Source organism: Xiphophorus hellerii, chromosome 12 (genome assembly GCF_003331165.1).
Source record: "Xiphophorus hellerii strain 12219 chromosome 12, Xiphophorus_hellerii-4.1, whole genome shotgun sequence".
NCBI classification, from domain to species: domain Eukaryota; kingdom Metazoa; phylum Chordata; class Actinopteri; order Cyprinodontiformes; family Poeciliidae; genus Xiphophorus; species Xiphophorus hellerii.
This window is the reverse complement of record NC_045683.1, coordinates 18,401,954-18,422,521: the sequence shown is the minus strand read 5'-3', so window position 1 is coordinate 18,422,521 and position 20,568 is coordinate 18,401,954. Positions and strand designations below refer to the sequence as shown.

At 40.2% G+C, this 20,568-nt stretch overlaps 1 protein-coding gene across 1 annotated transcript in view; it reads right to left on the bottom strand.

The window, feature by feature from the left end:
• Positions 1 to 20,315, bottom strand: part of pip5k1bb (phosphatidylinositol-4-phosphate 5-kinase, type I, beta b) — a 40,292-nt gene extending 19,977 nt beyond the window's left edge. Inside the window, exons 1-5 of the mRNA XM_032577920.1 lie at positions 20,030 to 20,315; positions 6,744 to 6,832; positions 6,495 to 6,563; positions 5,137 to 5,267; positions 1,270 to 1,387 (exon numbers count right to left, since the gene is read on the bottom strand). Of these exons, the coding sequence (XP_032433811.1) occupies positions 1,270 to 1,387; positions 5,137 to 5,267; positions 6,495 to 6,563 (318 nt within the window). The 5' untranslated portion in view covers positions 6,744 to 6,832; positions 20,030 to 20,315. The remainder of the gene's footprint in view (positions 1 to 1,269; positions 1,388 to 5,136; positions 5,268 to 6,494; positions 6,564 to 6,743; positions 6,833 to 20,029) is intronic.
• Between the last annotated feature and the right edge of the window lie 253 nt (positions 20,316 to 20,568).

Sequence of the window (20,568 nt, the reverse complement as noted above, 5' to 3'; positions counted from 1 at the left end):
GATTTATGAAAGGGCTTGGAGGCAGATGGGAAATAGGCAAACGGCGTCATAACAGGATAAAGTCATAACAGGATAAAGTCATAACATCACACAAAATCTAATTTGGTTCTGAGAACAAAGCATAAAGAGGAGCTCGAAAACAAGGGACTTCTGCAGATTCTTACTTGATTCCTGAAGAAGTTTTAAAAGAAAAACAACAGGATTAAACAAAAAAAGAGGTTGACAAAAACTTCTAAACTTTTACTTTTTAATCAGTTCTTGAACTAATCACCTCTGCTCATATCTTGTCGGAGCAAAATGTGTAATGGTTTGAATTAGCTTGTAGCATCTGGGCTTTACATTGAATCTGAAAGGGCTCAGAATATTTTTTTAAAAATACCAGAATATGTGTCCTTGAAGTAAATCTTAGTAAAACTGTTTGGACAGAAGCAGAAGTCCAGCTGCCTTATGTTTCACCATTTTGGGGATTACGACTCACAATAACAACCAATGACAGTCGTACATTGAACTTGTTTGATTGTTTTTTCCCATGAATGCATTTAAACAGGAAGAAAGCTTTTGCTTGGGAGCCACTAACATCCTAAGAGGAATGTTGTGGAAGTACTTGACATGAGGAGTTTTTGTGGGGAATGTTTAGATGTAACATCACTGAGGGGTGGGGTCAAACAAACCAAATTACTTTAAAAAATGTGCAGCACTGACAGAAGGCACCATTTGCTAGTGGTCAGCACATGAACACTTTGTACACTACTGCACACAAAATGAGACAAAATGTTTTTGTCTAATTTTTTTAACAATGACTTCTATGAGCATCTCTGCCACTTTAAAAAAATAATTTAAAAGGATTCACATATTTTAATATGGCTTTTCAGTGAACTTTTTGGGGCCTTGAGAATGGGCCTTGATATGCAGCCTGAGCTACTGTGGAACGGCTTGGTTCAAAGTGCATTTATGTGTTTCAATGGCCTAGTCAAAGTCCTTTCTATAATTAATTTCAGAATCTGTGACAAGACTTGGAAACTAATGTTTACACACACACACACCATCTGATCTGAATGAGCTTGAGCTATTTTGGAAAGAGTAAATAAAACTTTTGGACTCTAAATGTGCCGAACTGGCAGAGAACTGCAGCTGTAAATGATGTGAAAAACTGTTCTTCAAGGTTTTGGTAGTATGGCACACTTTTCTGATTTGCCTCGGTAAAAAACAACAACAAAAAAAAAAACAATCATCAACTACTTGGAGTGTTGGAAAGATTTTAGGTCTTACCAGATAGTCGTCTGGTTTGATGCCAAACAGATCTCTGAAGTAACGGAAAGCCAGCGGAGCGTACGTCTTGAAGCGGAAATCTGGGTAGTGATGAGCAGGAGTCAAGTTACTTCCCTCACTGTAACGTGATGATGAAACCAAGCCGGGAAGGAATGAAAAATAAAAAAAAAAGATGCATAAGACGTATTATTCCTATAAAATCTCAATAAACAACAATCTTATCATTACGGTTGGGCCTTCAGTATAGTGGGTCACTGCATTTTTAGCCACTGATGGAGTGTTTTTCCACTGTCACGGAGGAGGTAATGAAATCATTTTAATTAAGTGTTCTGGAGCAGAGATGCATCTAAAACATGACGGACAGTGGGCCCTGAGGACCACCAGGTTGAGAAACGCTGCATTAATGCATGGACAGAGTTCAGTTCAGTCATCTACAAGAACCAGGATCCATAACAGCTGGTGTGACACAAAAAAAAAAGAAAAAAGGCCGGTGTAGAGTAGTTCGCCTGGAGGCTGAAGGTGAGTCTGATTACTGGATCTAAACAATAATCAGCAGCACATGAGCCTTTCCTCAGAGGGAGAAAAAGGACCTGCAAAAAGCCCTAAAATAACACAATAGCCTAGATTTTTTTTCGTCTTTGGCTGGAGTGCGGGACATTCTCAGACAGGCTTTGACAAAGGTTGGCCCCATTCGGTTCCCAAGCTAGCTTTCATTCCAGGGGAGAACCGCGACACATGAACTCGGCTCACGGTGGGAGTGAGCCGACGTAAGCTCACTGGAACTGGTTTTCGTGGATCCTAAATATGGAAGTAGGTTAATAAAGATTAAGTTTTCCAGGGCGACTCTAAATCAGGGTTCTTAAACAATGATCCGAGTAACCAGACTATTTTGTTGTTGTGTGCTGGGGCAACAGTCTGGGCTGTGCCCTGTAATATAACCCCACAAAGTAATTTGACTGCTTTGTTCAGCACAGGATGGCAGCGGTGTTCACCTGTCACGGAAAGTTGTCGAGCGCAAACAGCACATGGAAATGTTTGCTCCAATCTGATCAGAAAGACAGTCGCCTGCAGTTCCACTGAGAAGAAGGGAAAGTGAAACAGAAAGAGGAGAGCAAAGCCGGGGTGAAAGCGTGAAAACTAGACTGACAGCAGCCGATAAACCTCCAGAAGAAAACGGGAAGATGAAGACGAGAAGGAGCGTTGACAGACAAGAGAGGCAAATAAAACTTCAGAGCTCATCGCTTAACCTTCCTCTCAGTCTTTCAGAAAAGAAATAAATATGTTTTACGTTTTCACCAAAGGGGACTGCTTAGAGAAGGCAGAGAATTAAAAAAAGAAATGATTATGTCAGGTATTAGATGTAGAACATTCAATTTCTCCTGACTTGTGTCTTGGGTAATTTTCTTCCTTCCCGGCTTTTACATTTCAAAGAAAAGCTGGACAACTGCATCTTTTATTCAACCCAAACATGATGACAGATGACACTGATGGTTTTATACTCCCGCCTCTCAATCAGAAGCCACAGCAGCAACAAGAGTAATGTTTGGCCGTTGCTCAGAAATAGGAGACGTGTGCGTGCCAGGAACAGGTTTGCATAGACCATAGTGAGTTTGCATATCCGGGTGTTGCATCTCAAAAGCCAAGACCACAAAGTACTTCCTTACAGGTCTCTCATTCTCTCCCTGAAACCCGAGGGTTAACCACAACCTTGTTTGACGAATGTGTGTGTCCACACAAACAACTCTGAGTGCCCCCCTTTTTAGTAGATTACAGCTATTTTTATCGTGGCTATTATAAATCTTAGCAGGTTTCTCAACTACCACATTCTTGACTAAATAACTATAAGACTCCCTTGGGGTAATGATTTATCAGTCAGCTCTGACATTTCAAGAGTTTTAATCATAAATTAGCTTGAAGACTTGAAATGCAAAGTCCAGTTTGAATAAAAGAAAAAATTACTCTGGAGAACTACAAACCAGAAGTAAATGAGCTCTAACCAGACAGCTAAAAAATACATAAATAGGGCAGAGCAATATATTACAAGTATATCAACATTGCAATATTGATTTGTAAAATCTGCACTAGAAAAAGCTGTTTGGAATAAGGAACAGTTCATTAAAGCAATATTTCCCCCCTAATTGATTTATTTTATTTGAACTTTTTTTGTCTCACTGAAATCTTTCAGCTCATCTAATAACGTTAAATTGGACAAAGATAGCCTCAGTAAGTACAACAGGACATTTTCAAATGATTACCGCCTGATCAGCACGAGCAGGTAATCACTAAAACAGAACCTGTGGGACAACGCTGAAGGAGAGCGTCCTACAACATGAACCTGGGTTATGTAGCCGGATGATGACGTAAAGCACACCAGCAGGGCCACATCTGAGTGACTAGGGCTAATTCTGACTGAGATCCAGAGGTGTGACCTTAAACTGGCTCTCCATCCCCAAAAGTTCTCCGATGTGACTGAATTCAAACAGTCCTGTAAGGAAGAAGAGGCCAAAATCCCTCCACAGAGACTCACAGGTTCTGCAAACCCGTGATGGGTCTTAAATCATTCCTACAAAAATTATAGGAAGCCATATAAAAGGAATCTGTATGTGATACAACATGTTGACCTGAGGTTAATCCAGCCTTCGACAGAGTGAGAGAGCGACACTTCAACAGATAACAGGAAGGCTGAACAAACAACAGCAAAATTGCTCTGAATTATTTTCAGGATTTTTGTTTGCGGCCTTTTGAAAACCACTGAGTTAAGAACTTAGATTTCCACACACAGAGACTGGTATTTCAGTAATGCTGCTAACAGTGCTAATCCCTAAGTTAAATCTAAAATGCTATTAGAGTTTTACCAAGCAACACTAGTCTCATTTTGACTTGGTAATAAAATATTAGTGAAATCTTGTTTTACAGTGATGGCTCTTTCATACGCATGGTGTGACATCTCTGCTTTCAATTTAAATAAATAATGGCTCCTCACAGGAGGAAGGAAAGAAAATATATATTTTAAATTCTGTAGTCTAACAGTCTAAAGAAAAATTTGAATTGCCTAAAACTGGAATCAGAAAGACAAAACTTTCAGAAAATTCAGAAACTGATCACAAAACTCTTATCAATGTCTCATTTTATAGCAAAACAACCGTTGCTGATCATCTCAAAGTCACGTGTGTGAGATGCCAAAGGTTAGAAATCCCTGATCTCTGTAACCAGACAGGGAGATCGCTGGAGCTCCAGCTGTGTGATGATGGATGAGAGGTTCCCACTTTCGAACAATTCCTGGTTGCTTCAGATCATATCAAATGGCTCTCTAAGCTGATGATGTAATTGTGAAGACAGCCTGAGAAGATGGAGAGGACACACGCTGACGTCTGCTGAGCGCCGCAGCAGCAGCAAGAGGCATGCAGTAAGCTGATTTCACAGCTCTTGGGAGGATAATCTGCAGGAATAGTAGCATCCCTGCGTCATGACTCAGACGAGGAGAACTGACTGCTGAGAAATGATGATGGAGAGGCTCTGGCAGCAGTTTACCCACTGGGCAAGATTAGTTATTTATTGTTTGTAGCACAGACCCAGACAAAAAAAAAAAATTAATGGGCAAAAAAGCACAACAAATCTGCAGACACTAGTCAGCTGTTTCAGGCTGTTTCCACCTACAGTACATGTAAGCTGCTTTTTATGAAGTGGTTTTCTGATTCATGGCCTCCTGCTGTGAAATAACCTTGAGATTTGATGAAACTCATGGTGCTACTCTGCAATCACTGTACAAATAACTAACATTCAGAGGCCTCTGCTGAGCTTTTTACATTACACTAAAAACGGAGTACGTCCACGTATGTGCACCGCTTTGCTCCGTGCACCACTAACCTGGGTAGGAAGACGCTCTCCACCACATAGAAGTCCTGCATAAGAACGTCTCTGTCTGGCTTTGAGGTGAGGTTGCCCACTGTGTAGCCGATGCCGAGCTGAATGGCTCCCTTCAAGGCCGATGACGTGGTCTTGACGGGAAAATAGAGAGAAAAACAGCACGTTTATTTGGAACGCTAAAATAGCAAGGATTAAAACATCGCCCTGCTGGCGCAGACGCCCCGCAGACAATTGCAGCGCTCTACAAATTTGCTGGCGCTCTTGATAAAGCCGTGTAAAAAGCCCTAAAATAAAGCAATGTTTTGGAGAAATAATTGTGCTAAAATTTCACTTCAAAACAATTATTTCTTAAAATTTGATTTTCTTTCCTGATGAAGTAAATTGATTAAAAAAAAAACCATTTAGCGTAAAGTTACTTTAATTGCAAATGTATGAAAATATTTTTAGACACAATCATCACTGGTGGCCAATTACTTTGTCTGCATCTAATTATTCAGTAATACTTTGTGAAAATTCAGAAATAATTGTTCTACAAAACACAGATACATACAGTATTTATTGATGTTCTTATGGGACAAATAGTGGGAAGAAAAAAAAAAGTCATTTTTTGTAATTAACATCATTAATTGGAACTGAAATCAAAACAACAAGAATTATAAAACACCATAGAGACTCACAGCTGGAATAATATTCTTACAACATGACACCATTTTGCTGTGGGAAAATTGTTTTGCTTTAGTGTGTTTCAGACTGAAGACAACACCAAATTAAACAATCTCCCATGTGTTTGTGACAATATATTTCTGTGTATGTCGACTGGACGCGTTTGTGTGTAAATTGCCGTTGGATAGCACTTGCTTTGAACCGGAGGCGTATAAATAAACCGAGTTGAATAAAATCGTTTTGTAGTGCATCAAGAAAATGCAAATAAATGTAAATATCACCAAACCCAACTAAAAATAGCTCCTATAAGCTGGGAAACAAATATTCCTGTTAGGTGGGTAGTCAAAATAACTAAATATATTCCGACCAAACTAAGACAAAGATAGCTGCTGTGCTACTGTAAACGTTATGGTTACATCTTTATAAATGCTGCCACTCTCAGTGACGTCTACAGGAGAAAAAAAAAAAAGCAAAGAAAACAAGTGGGACCAGCACTGGTCTCTGGCAGCCAGCCCTAACAGGGGTCAGGACATTATGTGCTGCAGCACAAGGACATTTTAACCCACTCAAGTTACTCAGAAGTAAAGCTGCTTTGGACTCACTGGCTCTAAAACTGAAGCGTTTACCAGAATCAGGTTTATTGCATCAGAATAAGGAAATAAATCGCCACACAGCAAAGCCCTGGTTGGCTTTACCTTCTTGTAGGTTTTCTCTCGGCTCGTAGTGCGAGGCCCTTCCATCCTGTTTTCAGAGGCGGTCGACATCTGAAGGAAAAGGGGGATCCAAATCAAAAACCGCTACGTTGCTAACAGAGGACTGGTGCTTACTACATAACCTCAAATTAATAATAAATAATATTTATTATTTAATTAATAATAAATTATATAATAAATAATATAATAATAAATAAATAACCTTTCTATAAGGTCAAGAGGGTAACTTACCTTGCTTACAGAGGAGCAGTGCTGGGCCAACAGCAATCAGGACAACACCTCTTTATCTCCTGATGATTGAGCAATCATCAGGAGAGTCTCTATAAGAGAGCAGGAACAGAGAAAGCATTATGCAACAAAACTGGAGGCAAAACATCACCCATAAACTCAGCATTACAGTACGGAAAGCAAGTTGAAAGTAATGATATCAGTTTAGGACAGAGCTAGTTAGGCTGTTGCTTTACATAACTTTCTAACGTGAGAAACAATTCCTCTTGTCGGTCGACTGTGGCTTGTTTGTGTGTAGTAACTCTTTATTGGATTCTTGTTTTGAAGCAACAAAACAATCCTGCTTGGCAGCTTAACGTTTTGAGCTGTATCTCATTGAAGTGCAGAGCTGCGGTTAATGAGTCAGAGCTCAGGGGCGAAAGTTTTTACTATGCTGACAGCACAAGCAACTTCTTCCTGAGCCGCAACACTCCCATCTGTCTGCTGCTCCCCTCCCATCGCTGCCACTGCCTCCCACCCCCACGCCCAACCCACTCTGCCTGTTTTGCTCTTTGACTTTCCAAGGAGATACGAAACAAAAAACGGCAGAGCGACGTGACTGAACAAAATCGCACCTCGGCGTTTGTATCGCAGGCAAATCGGTCTGGAAGCTGGAAAAGCTCAACAGAAATCTTGGTTGAGCCAGGACTTTGCGTGGCAAAGCTGTGGCGTATCTGCACTCGCCACATCACCTGCATTTAAATGCACCTGCAGGACCTGAGCACCTTGAATGACATTCTGCTTCATCAGCGTTTGACGGCACGTCCTCGGGCCAACCGTTCTGTGACCAGCGGTCACGTCACCTTCAGAGCCGCTGCACATCTGAATGAAAGCCTTTTCAGAGCTCTAGAGTCCAAAACAATCTTTAGGGATATTATACTGTCACGTGGGCCAGTTGCCGGTACCAAGGTTTTTAAAAAGTGGCAATTTTCACATTTCATTTCAAATCCTGTTATATAGACGCCAGAGAAAAAGCCAGAGATTTCTACAACAGTTTGAACGATAGAGTACCATCGTGCCCCTCCCTCACCTGTTGCTATAAGAAAAGGCTCCTACACTTGTATCTGTCTTATAAAATAGACAAATGTGAACTTTCATCTTGAAAAGTCCAGTCACAGAGTCAAAATAGGTGCTAAGGATGGCATTATTATTTTTGCAGCAGTAGGAAAACATGTTGCATTGTGTGCTGTAAATAAAAGTAATTAGTTCATTTTATATGCTTTTGTTTCGGCTTTCTGAAAAAAATAAAACAGTGTGGCTATGATAACAGATGTCAGCTGGAGATCCGATTCAGCAGAATTTCAGCTTGATCAGACTGACCAGTCAGAAACTAAAAAGTAAATCTTTTTCTGATGACCAAGTGCTTAAAATAATTTTTAAAAAAATGGTAACACTCTTCAGTGTAAAAGTTTGACTGAGGGAAAAGCCCTCAAGGTTAGCTATCCTCTTCAAGACAGATATATCCAGCTGGTAACAGGAAGGCTGAATAAGTAAAGTAAAAATGCTCTGTAGTATCCTGTTGAATGTTTACCTCTGTCGCTCTTTGAAGATGTTTAATTTGGAAATGTGAGCAGCCTTTTAAAAATCTTAGACTGCAGTTTTTATGAAGTTAGCTATGCTAACTGTGCTAAATGTTTATTTAAGGTGCTAAATAAAGATTGTTCAAAAATATCACCTCCGTAATCAATTTTTCTGTATTAAAACATTAGTAAAATCTTGTTTTACAGCAACTGCTCTCTGTGACACATGGATAATAATCCTTTATGCCGTAATGGGGAAAAAAATCTTTGGAATCCTTCTTACATTAAACTTCTTAGAAAGAAATTGGATCTTCTGAAGAAAATGTGGGAAAAAAAACGGACTAAAAAAAATCAACCACCAAATTTTGACGGGTCCGCCTCTTGTAATGAAATCCTAAATGTGCTTCCTTCTTGGTGAAAACGTGTTTTAAAATAGAGTCCAATGTATACTTCTGGGTGAATGCAGGCTCACATGCACTGATAAAGAAGATAAAAAAAAGAATGCAGCCGACACCATGAGCGCTCATCTCCAGATAAATTCTTATCTATGGACCAGCTCCTCCGTTGCTATAAACATAACAAAATATACTTTGGCCTGAGGCGCAAACTAATCCATCTCTGTTTGGAAACTTGCATCATTTATATCTTTTCTTTCTCCCTTAACAAAAACAAGACTCCGTCAATTATAAGGAAACACGCTGATGCAACATTTGCCTGAAGCCGGAGAAGCCATAATGAGATCCTGTTATCAATCATGAGCAGTGTCAATAGAGGTAAATCTGGATAATGATGTGTTGATCCACCTGAGCCATTATTCGCTGCGACTGGCCTGGCGCTCTCTGAAGCTGAGGAATGTTAATGAGTCCGGCTCTCAGAGTTGCCCTGACCTGAGCACCATTTTGTGCGCATTCCCCTCCACTCCAACCTCCACTCCCCCTCCTGCCACCCTCACCTGACCCCACACAGCCCAGCTGGACGCTCCAGTACCCTGTTTCCAGAACGATCCATGAGAGGCCGGCAGCTGCAGCGAACAAACAGCAGGTCTCCTGTTCACTTCATAACAAATGGCAGGCGGACGTATGAACACGCTGACGTGAAATGAATGGACAGATGATCTTAACCAGCCGTGACTTAGTCCTGCCATCCACACCATTAGCAAACGATGCAGGCACATTGGAAAATGACAAGGAAAAACAGAAACAAAGTGAAATGTCAGTGATACAAGACCTTTCGGTTTCAGCTCTGTCACCTCATTGTCTTGGACTAGATTATATTGTGGAGGAGATGTTAGTGGTCTGGATGAGAACCAAGTGTAGAAACAGATCCAAATGATTAATACAAAGGAGACTCTGTTTATGAATGTCTAAAAATTTTAAATATATTAGCATGCAGTAGCCTGCAAAAGTATCCACTCGCTTTGAACTTTTCCACATCTTGTCACGTTACGAACAAAAACCTAAAAGTATTTTACACAATAGATCAAATAGCAAGAGGCCAACTGTGAAGTGGAAGAGAAATAATACATGGTTTTCTGCATTTATTAGGAATAATTTCAAAGGTGTGCTGTGCTTTATATTCAGACCACTTGCATCAATCTTTGCTCAAGTCCTGCTACGGCTGCAAGTCTTTTGGGCTACCCCAAGAGAGAGCTAGAAGACGTAAACATCTACAGACTGAAATATTTGCCCCTTCTTTGAAAATTGCTGGAGTTCAATTTTCAAAGAAGGATGGGATTGAGAGAATGTATTCATCTCTATCTTTGTTCACACTCCAACCAGTTTCCCTGTCCCTGCTAAAGTAAGGCATTCCTACAGCCTGATGCTAAAGCAAGAAATAATTCACTGAGGCATGAGGTTTTTCAGGGTGACGGCCAATGTTAGTCTCTCCACGTGCAGCCATAAAAACAAGTCAAATTTTAGTCTCATCTGACCAGAGAACCTTCTGCAACCAGAATTTCCAATAGGTTTCCTTCAACAGTGGCGATTCGTTCATATAGGCCAGAGTTATGGAGTGCATAATTCAACAGGTTCTCCCACCTGAGCCGTGGATTTCCCAGGGTCACTATGGTCCTCTTGGCTACTTCTCTGACTGAATGTGCTTCTTGCCTGTCAGTTCAGGTGGATGGCCATATCTGGGTAGGTTTGCAGCTGTGCCGTACTCTTTTCATTTTCAGAAGAGGAGTTGAACAGTGCACTTTGTGATGTTTAAAGCTTGGCATATACTGCGTTTTATAATCTAATCCTGCTTATTATACAGTTTATTCACTAATGTTCCCTTAGCTATGACAGCCAGGTGAAGTGTTTATTTCCTACACTGCAGTCAAAAGAAGAATCCTTCACAATGCGGGTCAGGAGCAGAAACAAGGAGGAAAACAATGTTCCAACGGCAAGATGCAACCATCAAACTCTGCTTGGACGAAGCAGAATTGTGTTGTACAAGGTGGAAATTGTTTGTGGAAACACAATTTACCTTCACGTGTCCAGTGTTTTAATAACCTAGTCTATGTACTCTTGACATTTGACTCACTTTTCTTTTGCACTTTTAAATTGTTTTGTGTGTGTTTTCTTCTAATCAGGTCCCATAAGAACCGACAGGCTCATTCCACACTGTGGACGACTCTGCTCATAAACAGCTCCACTATAACTTGTCCCACGCCCTTGTCCAAAATTCCTTTCCCCCTGCAAACAGGCCCACTTGAGCTCAGATCAAACACTCATTCTCATGCCATATCTCCTCCATGGTTTCAAGGGTACTGCCAAGGATGCCGGTCAGGCCCCAGTGGAAGTCAAACAGCAGCTGTAGCTAGGCAATCTGAGAGACAGAAATCTGATGCAGAGAGGAGACAAGTGCTGTCTGCCAACGATGCAAACCAAATAAAGTCCAATTATTATGAAATTAATCATCCCTGACAGCGACATTTGAGCTGAGACATATTCAATCACAGAGGTTCCTGTAGACATCAGGATACAAACAAACCCAAAGGCTTTTTTTCCCTCTGCTTTGTTTCACTCCCTAGAAACAGTAATATCGGCTTACTCAAGCAGACTGTAAACAAAATGATGAATCAATACTGAGACAGCAAGGCAGAGCACTAAGGATCAGGCCGCCTGGCTGCCGTGACCCCCACAATCTCTTACCATAACGTTAGATGAGCAAAGAGAAAAGGATTTCAGTGGAGAAAAACCAAGAAGACGCATGCTGTCATTTTAGCTCATCCTGAGGGGAAGTGGATTGGTCAACTTCCCGTCTGAAATACCAGACAGAGAAACACCAACATTAACTCCTGATTTAATTCATTTCTGTTTTGTTTTAAATACACGAACAAGAATAGTCTCTTCAGACTATGAGCAATACAATTATGTATGAAGATGAAATGATCAAGCCTATATCTGCAATTTACATTTTCTGATTTTCAGTCTAATATTTTCCTGACAAACTTACTATTTTTCTTTCAAAGCCATAAAAAACAGAATGTACATATTTAGAGGTATGAGTTTTTAATCCAACAGAAAATGGAAAGGATCACAGAATAATCCCAGTTTATGAATCCAAGCACGCGTCTGTCACCATGAAAGCATGTTGATTTTGGAGGCATTTGTAAACTTTTATTAATTTGACGAACAGGAAAAGAAGAAAAAGGGTTTTTTTACTTTGGGATGTCCTGATCCAGGACAAAGTACAGGCAGAAGATCCCAATGAAGGCATCATTATCTCTGACTGAAGTCAACTTTCTGTCCTACTGTCACCTGCATGCCAGTAAGACAAGCAGTCATGTTTTTAATCATGGTCTATTTTTTCATGCAGACCTTTAAAAACTGCAATAAGCTGGGAACCTTTTGGTGATCCAATATATCTGGGTTTTCACCATTAATCTTTATACAAATCACCATTACAATGAAATTGACTGTGAAGGAAAGACTGTGTTGGCTGCTGCAGCATTGGTAAATGCTAGAAATCTAATGGATTGGATTTGTATCACGGTAAAACGAAAAGATTATTTAGACAGAAATCATTTTGTGTGGTAAAATGGCATACTTGGAGTGTGTGTTTGGTCACACACTTTGATTAATCAGGCCAAGAACTGTGAAGTATTTGCAAAATGTATTATGATATCTTGATGGATTTTGAGTGTGGGGAGTTAACTTCCTCCAGCACCCACAGAAACTTTCTTAAGGAGGCAGATTCTGATTCATGTTCTAAAGACTGACAGAGTCGTTCAGTTAGGACTAATCCAAGATAAGATGCAAAAGAATAATAACCCCATACAGAGTTTGCAAACCATGAATGTGTGTTTTCTGTTTCAATAGAAACCTATCAAATCCACTCTTCAACACACGCCTCCTCCCTTCCTCCTTCAGCATATGAAACTGATCTGTTTCATGTTTTACTACATTAGGAGGATCGTTTGTTTTCATCCCCTTTCTGACGGACAGGCTGTGACGCAGCTTCAGGGTACGGTCTGCCCACTAACAGCAGGCACTATGCAGCACTGCAGATCTTGGAAGAAGTCTGTGTGTGTATGTGTGTGTGAATGTGATTAAAAGTCTGAGGCAGCACCAACAGAGGCTGAGGATAGCTTATCAGACAAGAGTTGCAAACAGAACTGAAGTTAAGTGGCGGAGCTTGTTAATTTAGCCAAATTTTAAAAAGCCTGGGATATTACCTCATTGTACAGTGAGGAAAATAAGGAAAAATCTCTTGGGTAACCAACGCTGTCAGCTTGCTGCTGGAGGAGTTGCCTGAATGGATCCCTGAGGTTTATGCTTCTTTAGGATGTCTTACTAAACTAAAGAACAAAACCAAGAAATTCATGAAGTGGCCAGAAAACCAGTGTAGGATGTAGATTATGTAATCCTGTATGATAATATTTATATTTTTGTCTCTGCCTTCATGTACATATGACCTGGAGTGACATCCCATTCTTAATCCATAGGAGTTTAATATAATGTTGGCCCAACCTTTGAAGCTATTAACAGCTTTACGTCCTCTACGAAAGCTTTCCACAAGGTCAGACTCTGATGTTGGACAAGAAGATCTGCCCACACTCAAAACACTTTGTACAGGTGAGGCTAGTTTTTCTACAACAAACTCCCTCATCCATTTTGCTAAGCACAAAACAGCAACCCTTAATCCCATCAGCACCAAACTTTGCACTTATTTTTTAGGCTCTTGTGGCAATGACCAGGCTAACTGAAGGTACTCAGACTGTGGGGGTGTGCGTGTGGGGGTGGGTGTGTGTGTGTGTGTGTCATGGAGGGGAGAGGGATTTGACCTTTAAAATATGACAAGACCACACAAAAAGGGGCCTAACAAGAAGGTGGGAGTGGTAAACATAAGGGAGGAAGACGATGACAACGAGGAAATGCGACACAAAAGGTGTGTAAAAATTCAGTCATTCCTTTTCTTATGGTTAATGCAACACTCACTAAACTGGGTAACATATTAACAATGTTATTCTTACATAAGAGAAAAGAAGAACTGTAGTTATTACACAATTAAACAACTAAAAAAGTATTGTGTTCATTTTATTTTGCATGCCCAGCGACTTTAGCTTGTGTTTTTGAAAATCAGATCATCATTCATCACTTTCACTCGAGTCCCTCTTTGTATGTGAAGCAGCAAGGAGGAGGTCACCCTCCGTGTCCGGAGAGAGTCACATGATTCATTCGAGGGAACAGAGTGGGAGGGAGCGTTGAGTGAAACACAGGGGCAGGAATATATAGAGAAAAGAAGTAAGACAATGTTCCCTAAAGATACAGAAGCAAACAAAAGGAGCTCCAATGAGCGTGATAGAGAACAACACTCCACTCTCCGAGATGACTGACCTATTAAAGCAGGCTTTTTTTTCCCCCTCAGACAGCAGCTATATCCATCACCAGGCATCCAGCAGAGCCTCGTGTCCTAACGTCATCGTCCAGGGAAAACAAACGGCACAAATACAATGAGAGACAGGGTTTCCCAGCTCAGCCAGGCCCTTTCAGGGTCCAAAGGTCCACTCTCCCTCAGTAAATCCTCGAGGGAGATAGAAAGTTTTATTATCTAGAAGTATTACAGTAAACAGAAATGGCCCAATGATGCTAAGAGAAGGTTAATCATTTCATCAAGAAAGGAGACACAAGCTGCAGTAGATAAAGACGAGAACTCTTCCTCTTGTCTCGCTCGTTTTTTCCCCCCAGTTGTCTTCACTCAGCTCTCCCTTTCATCTTGTGATCTTTCCTTCCCACTTTCTCACTCTGACTCCCTGAGCGGGCCTCTGCAGACTTCGTCATTATAAGGGAAGTGGGAGGGAAGAAGGGCGAGAAAGGGTACTACGGAGGACTAAAACAACAACAACAAATATCTGAATGATATACATTCCTGTGAGGCTCCCAGCTTAATGCTCAGCTAGCAGCCTTCAACCAACCGACCGGGATTCAGTACGGGACAATTACCAGCTAAACGTCCCTGCAGGCCCCCTCCGACAATGTTCCCTCGCCCTTTCAAAGCTGGTGCCCATGAGTCGATTGGCCAGAGCAGGCAAGCAGAGATCATTAAGATCGAACAGATAGCTTTGAAGTGAATAATGAGGATTTTAAACAGATCCCGGACTGCACACGGATGTTTGTGGACAGTCTTCAAAAGATTCAGCTTTCTGTTTGTATGCATGTGAGAAATTTGGAGTAGTTCTGATCTTTTCGCCCCGGCGTCATTTCACACCTTTGAAGTTCTGGTGGTTTTGTACCCAACTTGTTTGACGTTATAAAAGAGCTGTCTGCCAGTGGGCGTTTCTGGCTCGCTGGGTATCAATTCATAGCCGCCAGCGGTGTGTTTCACACCCTTCTGACATCAGACAATTTAAATCTTTATATTCTGCTTGTAGACTAATGTAATGTGTTTACGTGGCTAGAATAAATAATATCTATCAGCAGGGGGTCACCCTGAAATGAAATCATAATCTAATAAAAGACAGAAAATGTTCAGAAGGGTTAATTGGTTAACCGTTCTGAACAGGGATCAGAACCAGGTATGTGGAGATATGGTGTATTACAAAGAGCTTTTAAAAATTATTATCCTTACAAGTCATAAAAACTAAAATTATTCATAAAAATACAACAAAATACCTGATCCACAATAGTTTAAATATATGGCTATGAAATACTTTGCTTGTGGCTAAGAAATAGTAATGAGTCCGTGAAATGGAGATACAAATTGGTAACTATGACAAAATGAAAAAGTTAGACCATTTATTAATTGATGGCTAAAGATGATACAAACTACATAAAGGGATGTGACTGCTGGTCACTACATTCTTTAGCAACAAAATATTTTTGGGGAGTTTTGGTCTTTGATTTGTGAAATTCAAAAAATCTGCAAGGTCCAACAAATCTGGAGCACACACACTTCATTTTGGTTTTAAATACTATCACATGGGCATGAAAACTGGACAGATTTATGTCAGGCTTATCGTGTTTGCAGCATATTTCTAAGCCAGTCTTTTACAAATGCTTAAAAAAAATATTCTACATTAAGTAATCTAATTGCATTATTATTAACATTAATAGTATGAAGAAAAAATATTAATTAAAAGCTTTGTCAATTGTTTCAACTACTTGACCAAGACCTTGTTACACTCTGTCTCATGCAGTTAGAGAAAACTTCATTCACTCAGGCACTTTCTCTAGCATTTAAATAAAATAACTTTAAACTGTAAAAATAGCACAACAAATGTCATTTTTGGTTGATATATCTACATACCAGTAACCGCCTTATCCCTATTTTGCACAGTTTGTTTTATTCCCAAAGTCTGGTTATTTTCTGCATCAAAGTTGATCAAACATTGTGCGCTTTTATGAATGAAATAGACTCATGTAGCTGTATAGAGAAGTGGATAATTGGAGGGTAGACCACTCTGGTCCCACAGGGCCTTAAGTGCAACCTCTGATGAATAAACTTTAATTCCTCAAACCCACGAGGAGCCCTGGTGTATTCACAGATGTCGTACTTGAAAGGTCAGGGGTAGTGAGGGATGGCTATGTGGAAGTTATTCAATAAAGTCGTAATTATAGGAGCTGGTGCTCATTCTAGAGCGCCCAAGATAAGATTTATCCAAAGCATTTTGAAGGTGAACTCAGAGACCTTTTTCAGTTAGCGGTGCTGCCCACTGTTATATTAATTATTATGAGAAGTGAAACGACTGACTCTTAATTATTGACTTGACGTCTTTCCCTTTCAAGAGAGATGAATAGAAAGAGTGAAAGGATGATCGACAATGCATGTTTATTCTGAATTTTCTATTTTTAAAAATGTTTATTGTTTACATATAATGCTAAGTTACAATAAATACAGAGATAAAGAAGAACCTACATATTATCCATGCTAGTTTTGGTTCTGTCTATAACTTGGATAAAGCTTGTGTGAATTCCCAAGGAGGATACCAAACCCCAGAACATTTCTAATAGCCCCTACAACAAAAAGTGACTTGATTACAGAGCTGTGACTCCTGACTGAGTGCTAATGGCAGTCAGATCCGTATGAGGTATGTGCTGACATGAGTGGAGGCTGGCCAACGAGTGAGGACAATAAAACAGATAACACACAGAGAGAGAGAGAGAGAGAGGAGAGAGAGAAAAAATAAAAAGAGAGTGAGAGAACAGTTCATTAGTTCAGTACTGTACACTGCTCACCCGTATGCTTCACAAAGGTGGATCGTCAAAAGGCTATCAGGTCTCTACAGGAAGTGGGTCAACTTGATCATAAATTTGATTGTCCTCTAAAGTTTTTAGCAATTAATAACCCAAACGTTGTAGGTGGTAACAATTCTAATAACAGCTATTACATCTGAGAGGGATGGTTTTAGCTCACACGACATAAATGCAGTATATTTACAAGTGATTTGTCAACCACTGGAGGCTGCTCTATTTGCATGTCAGTCTCATAAAATATCCTGAGCAACAATTCTTTAGTTAATAAACACCAGCAGTGTGATCCAGCAGCTGAGACGTCCTGCTTATTAAAAGCAGGAATACACATTTTGATAGCCTTTAACAGACCTGCACAAAGATGATCTCTGCAAGGGCCTGGCAGAATTGTTTGCTGTTATGTTCTGAATTCAAGTGGAAATAAATTCATTTAAATTCATGTTGAGTGTAGCAGAAAGTCCTGCCTTGTTTTCATCTTGTAGAGCGCATTATCCCTGGCTCTAAGAGAAATGTTCTGACAGCCAGCTATAGGACCTCAGTTTTAGCTGGACTGCACACAAACATCAGGAAATTCTCAGAGGAATTTCCCTCTGGGAGGACCGAGAGGCATTTTTATCCGATAATGATGAATGTGACGAGACACTATTGCATGTATGTGTGTCCAAACAGTAAGGTGTTAGTCAAGCTGTCATCAGGAATGGCAGAAGGAATGTTGGTGAGTTATGTAACCACTTTAATAAATCTCATATTGTTATTTTTGCTGTATCACCACCGAGTTCCCATGGTACCTTATGATATGTACCAAGTGCTCTTTGACCCAGAAATCATAAGACTACTCTGAAAGGATCGGCAGAAGTTAATTGTTACACTTGTGAACGTGAAGCTCCACAACAGGGCTTTCTGACGTTTTCTGAAAAAGTTGAATTGAAAGTGTTCATTAGTAGCCCAAGCCTTATTCATGAAAGGAAAAGCTGAAGAACAGAAAGGATCTTATGTTCATCTAACAAATATGGCCTCTCAACTGCTAATTATGTAGGAAACCAGCTCTAACTGCACACATATGTTCACTGCAACATGCAAACCCCTTTATCACCATATAAACTCAAACATCACTGTACTTTATTATAATTTTAAGAAAGAAGCCAACCCTATGTGAAAATGATACGTGTACAAAGTGTACTGTGCATTTTTATGCAGCTCCCCTTTGAGTCAATCATTTGTAAACCCTTTTTACTACAGTTGCAGCTGCGGGTCTGCAATAACTTAGCACATTTAGAAACCCAGACTTCTTTGCGAAATGTTTCAGCCTAAGTCAGATTGGACAAAGAGGGTCTCTGAACAGCACAAGCATCCCCACAATATGATGCTACCACCACTATGTTGCATAGCTGGAATGGTGCATTAAGGATGATGTGCAAGGTTGATTTTTCCTTCCCAACTGAGCTGTTATTCTCTGCAGCTCCTTCAGAGATACCATGAGCCTCTGCTGCTTTTCTGATTAATGCTCTTTTTGTCTGACCCATTAGCTTAGGTAAAAAAAAACCTTGGTAGATTAGTTGTACCATACTCTTTCTATCTTTGATGATGGATCAAACAGATCCAAACTAAACTATTTTTCTATAAATGGAAAACCAAGTATCATTTCCTTGCTGCATTCATTTATTGCATAACATTTCAAAAAGAAACAGCATTTTACCAACATCCAGCAAAGCGTGTTACACCTCAAGACCTGATGGAAATTTGCATGTTTTCCCTTTCAAACATTGTGGGCATAAAGCCTCTCAGTCAAATGAGGATGATAAAGGAGTTTCATAAAGATAAACACAGATGCATATACCTGCAGCACCCGACCTATACAGGCTGGTTTGGAATGATCTGATTTGTATTTTACAACCCCGAGTACGTCAAACGCTTCAGTGGATGTTCTATGTTTTTACTATATTGTATTATTGTATTCACTAGTTTAGATCCTTGCAGTGCAAATACTATCTGAAAAAGATGGATACTGTCCAGATATGCATAAGTATTAGATAAACTCAAGAAAAGTCAATAAAGTACACACAGATAACTCCACAATGTCTTAAATTCAGGAAAGCCTAAGGGCCCGTTCATTATACTTGTTAATAAAGGCGTCTGAGATGAATGCAGCAAAAGCTAGTAACATTTTATAATTGTGGAAAAATCTTTATGATTGCTATATTTCTTTTTTATTATTATTAAAAGGTGAGATACAGCAAGCAATTCTGCAAACTACAACCAAGAATTGCGTTAACAACGTGAAACAAAAACAAACCAAGCCACTGGAAGGGATCAATCTGTCTTCAGAGCATAACCTGCTGTATCTTTGGTCAAGTAGGGCTGTTTTATATCTGTCACAGCCTGGTGACTCTCTCAGAGGGGCTTAAGAGGGAAATGTGAAGAGCCCAGGATCCAGTCACCAGCACAGAAATGTATCACGTTAACGTAAAGAGCTGTGATAATGGGAAGAGATGCATAGAAGAAAAAAAAAACACACGCACACACACTCTGCGACGAAAGGATTTAAAAGAAGGCTGCATTCAGTTCCCGAGAAATTGATAAACTGAAACTCATTGGCATGAAACTATAAATATTCCACATTCTGAAGAATTCATTACAAAACACAAGTTGCACAATTTAAGGCTCGCGTCATTGTCCATCCGATTGTTTCTAAGCAAGTCTGAGAAGCTGACAACAACAACAACAAACAAAAAAAAACGTATTTCACTAATAAGCAGGGAAAACTAATATGGATTATAATTCATAAGTGACAGATTGTAGTGAAATCCAACCTACAATCCAAAACCTGAAAACAATCTGGCTTCTCTCATCGAGGACCTGTGTCCACATTAGGTCGAGGACACCTTGTATCGGGGCAGAATCTGACGTCTCCGTTTAATCACACCTGCAGTTTTTCACCTGTCGCCACAGCACCTGAGATACGACACGTCACGGTCCCTACTGTCTCCCCAGTCGCCGCTGTTTCTACGAAGTTGCACTAAACTTTGCGGGTGAACAAGTACAGACATCGTACCTCCAGCGGGTTTCCCTGATGAACCGAGCAGAAATTGTCTTCTTCTCGTTAATCCCGTGGAAATATTTCCCAGGGAGGCTGCTGCGGTCCTCACAGAGCCTTATTTTTTTTTTCTTCTTCTTCAAGCGGAGGATTTCCAGCAGATAAATGAATGCGGTTCCGTGTCATGTACTGTTTGCTGTACTTCCCTCCACAGCAGATCCGCCGTACTGTGCTGCCGTAGTTAGACAGCCTGTGTGTGACTCTGTCTGTTCCTGCCTCTTTTTTTTCCTCCAGCTTTTTTTCCCTCAGTGCACCACGGAGAAGAAACACAACGACTCAATAACTCCACCTCCAGGCCTGAACCCGAATTATAAAATTAAATCGTAACAGAATTTCATGAGCCTAATTTTGGTTTGATGCCTTGGCAGGGCTTCTACGGAAGAGGATTAGGGCCACTGAAAAAATATATATATATAGCCCAGAAAAAAAAAAATCTCAGAATTCTCATGTAAAAAAAAAAAAAAAAAAAATGTCAGTGTCCCAGAAAAAATAAATAA